Raw genomic sequence first — 3,115 nt, 5'->3', positions numbered from 1 at the left:
ATTTTGCCTGCAGGTGTGTCTGTGTGAGGGTGTCAGGTCCCCTAAAACTGGAGTTAGAGGCAGGTGTAAGCTGCCATGTGGGTACTGGAAATTGATTTCTTCTTCGCCTCCATTTCAGTTTCTGGATCTTGTGTTAGAGCTTTTTTTTGTTTTTTTTTTTTTTTTTTTTTTGGTTTCTAAAAGGAGGCTTTATGCAAAGTGTGTTGTTTACCTTTGGTTTGGTTGGTTGGAGTCTTGATGTCTCAGCAGTTTGTCAGAATGCTGCATTGGGAAATGAGATCCTTGCGCTGAGCCCCGGTCCTGCATGGAAACAGGATTCTGCCCTTGTCCCCGTTGCATAGCTCTGACCAGATGGTATCTTAGACTCCTAGATATAGTGGCGAAGTGCAGAGCAAGCCTGGCCGCCGGTATTTAACAGAGTCCTGAAGGCTTGTCTGTCACTGTTTACCATGAAGACCTTATGTATTTAATAGAAGCTTAATAACTGCAGGTTTCTCTTTTCCTTGAAACTGGAAGCGTTAAAGAAAGGTCAGATTTCTTGGCTCAAAATCATTAGAACAGTTTGTCAGACAGGGTCACTGGAAACATTTCTTATTGTCCTTACTCTTCAGGGTTTGAGGTACTTTCCTTCCGTACTGTGGACGGGTGCAAGCATGGTCATAGGTGAGCTGCGTCTTCAGCGTGAGATTTCAGATTTAGAAGTTGCAAGAACCGCCAAGAGGACACTTGCATACTTTTATTTTTTGGATTTAGGTCTCTCATTGTAGCCCTAGCTGTCCTGGAATGCCCTATGTAGACCGGGTAGCCTCGATTTCACAGACCTGCTTGCCTCTGCCTCTGGTGTGTCCTGCCTAAAGCCGCTTACCCTAGCCAGCCCCTCGCAGAGTTAACCCCGCCCCTCAGCGCGCTAGCCCCGCCCCACTCCGGAAGCCCCGCCCCTACAGCCTCGCCTTTGCCTCGTGAGCCTCGGCTGCCCCGCCCCTCACCCCGTGCGCGCCTGTGCCGCCGCTCGCGTCCCCGCCCCTCGCCGCGCGCTTTCGCCACGGGGAGCCGGGAGGGCGGCGTGCGGTCGCGGCTCTTCGCGGGAGGCTGCGGCACCGCTCGCGCGGGTGGGTGGGAACGTGGCGGACCTACGGGCGCCGCGGCGGGGCCGACAAAGCGCCATGGCGCCCGCTGTAGCTACGGCAGCCGGTGCCCGTGCCGCGGCGAGGTGAGGGGCGCCTCTGCTCCCCAGCCGAGGAGGCCGCGGCATGGCCGGGATCATTAAGAAGCAGATCTTGAAGCACCTGTCCCGGTGAGAGCGTCACTCTACGTACCCGGGCCCTTCCCGAACCCTCCCGATCTCTCAGGCCGCTCTCGGCCGGGCGGCCCCGGTTTCACTCTCGCCGGTCGTTGTCAGCTCTGCGTTCCTCCTTCGCCCCGGCACGGTCCTCTCCTTTCCCCTCCCCCCGCCGCCTCCCTCCGTGCGGGTCACCCGGCTCTTTTCCTGGCCCAGACCCGCACGGAGCCCAGGCAAGCCAGCCGGTTCCTCCTGAGCACCGCTGCCCGCCCCCCGAGGCCTCTTCCCGCCTCGAGCCGCCCAGCCTCCGCTTCTTCATTGCTCGCTTTGCCCGATGCTGCAGTACCCAGGTCCTCTTAGATTTGCAGCGCAGGCGCTGGCTTTCTTCTGTCTGACCCTGTTGCATCACCCTTGAAAAGATGTAAGCCCTTCACCCGAGGCTCGTCCTCCTTTCGGACCTCCCTCCTTTCTCCTTTCCGATTTCTTCTCATTACACAGACTAATCGGAGAAAGGTCAGAGTTGGGGGATAAAGTTTCAGCAACCTTCCCTTTAAGATGCCATGAAAGTTTTTGTGACAGCCAGTGTCCGCTTGTGCTTTGTAGCCTTCTGCTAAGTCGTTCTGTGGCTCGGTGTTTGGGGCATGAGGGATTGGCTGGCAGGACAACTTTGAGCTGTACCTGAAGGACTCCTGGTCTCTACGTGATGGCGCAACATGTTAGAACTGGTGACTGCAAAACATTGGGAGCTAGCTTTGCGATTCGTTTCTTAACTTTTGCTTGGGGTTGGTGATGGTTGTTAATTTAGGTGGTCTCAGTGCCTCTAGTGATCCATTAAAGAGGGGCCTGTGTGTGTGTGTGTGTGTGTGTGTGTGTGTGTGTGTGTGTGTGGCCAGTCAACATGGAACACCAGAGATTGTGCTGATGTATCCTTTCAGGTCTTTTCATTGTGTTTATTTGGCAAATGGTGTGTGAGTCTGTTCCTGACATGGTGTCCTCCTTTTCCTGGCTGACATGGCATATATGAGCTCAGGCTTTATCAGCTAGATCCAGATGTTCTGGTTAGCCCCCTCACACAGGCCTGGGCTCCAGGGCTCCTCGAGCCGGGGCACTTCCTCCTTGACTTTCATGTTCTTTAAACTGAGGATAGTACTGGTATATACAGCAAAGATTATTGTAGGCTGCCGTGGCGGCACATGTCGGCAGCCCTGGCGTTTTGGAGGTGAGGCAGGAGTGGGGATTTGAGGCTAGCCTGGAGATCATACCGTTCCAAGCTGACTTGGATTACATGTCAGAAGACTACGTGAGCTGTTACATGTAAAGACGTACATCAGAGCTTCAGACACAGGGAGTGCTCAATAGGACATGGGTATTTTTATTGTTTGCAGTCTTAATGTGTGTGACAATTTAGTATCATTTGTAGACCTGTCTAGACAAATTTATATATACTGACAGTTTAAAAAAATACTTTGTCATTATGGAGTATGTGTGTGTGGTGGGCGATTGGGCAGGTGTGGGAGTGCCACAGTGTGCATGTGGAAGTTGCCATACAACTTTGGGTTGTCACTTCTCTCAATCCACTTTTACACAGGTTCTGTGAATCAAACTCAGGTCAACAGGTTTACATGGCAAACGCTTTTACCTGCTGAGCCACCTTGCTGATCTTTTGTTTCTCTCTTGCTGCCTCTGTCTCTCTCTTGAGATAGTGCCTCACTTTGCAGCCCAAGGGGGCCTGGAGTGGGTTTCCTGCCTTAACCTTACAAGTGCTGGAATAATTGACATTTGCCATCAGGCCTGACTTCAGCTAATTTGTTATTGAAGTTTTGTGGGCAAAAAAAA

General features: G+C 52.8%; 1 protein-coding gene across 1 annotated transcript in view; it reads left to right on the top strand.

The window, feature by feature from the left end:
• Positions 1 to 1,052: 1,052 nt before the first annotated feature.
• Positions 1,053 to 3,115, top strand: part of Uhrf1bp1 (UHRF1 binding protein 1) — a 55,159-nt gene continuing 53,096 nt past the window's right edge. Inside the window, exon 1 of the mRNA XM_005360370.2 lies at positions 1,053 to 1,294. Coding sequence (XP_005360427.1) covers positions 1,251 to 1,294 — 44 coding nt within the window. The 5' untranslated portion in view covers positions 1,053 to 1,250. The remainder of the gene's footprint in view (positions 1,295 to 3,115) is intronic.

This window comes from Microtus ochrogaster, linkage group LG2 (assembly GCF_000317375.1).
Source record: "Microtus ochrogaster isolate Prairie Vole_2 linkage group LG2, MicOch1.0, whole genome shotgun sequence".
Taxonomy (NCBI): Eukaryota; Metazoa; Chordata; class Mammalia; order Rodentia; family Cricetidae; genus Microtus; species Microtus ochrogaster.
This window is presented reverse-complemented; position numbering and strand designations above follow the sequence as displayed.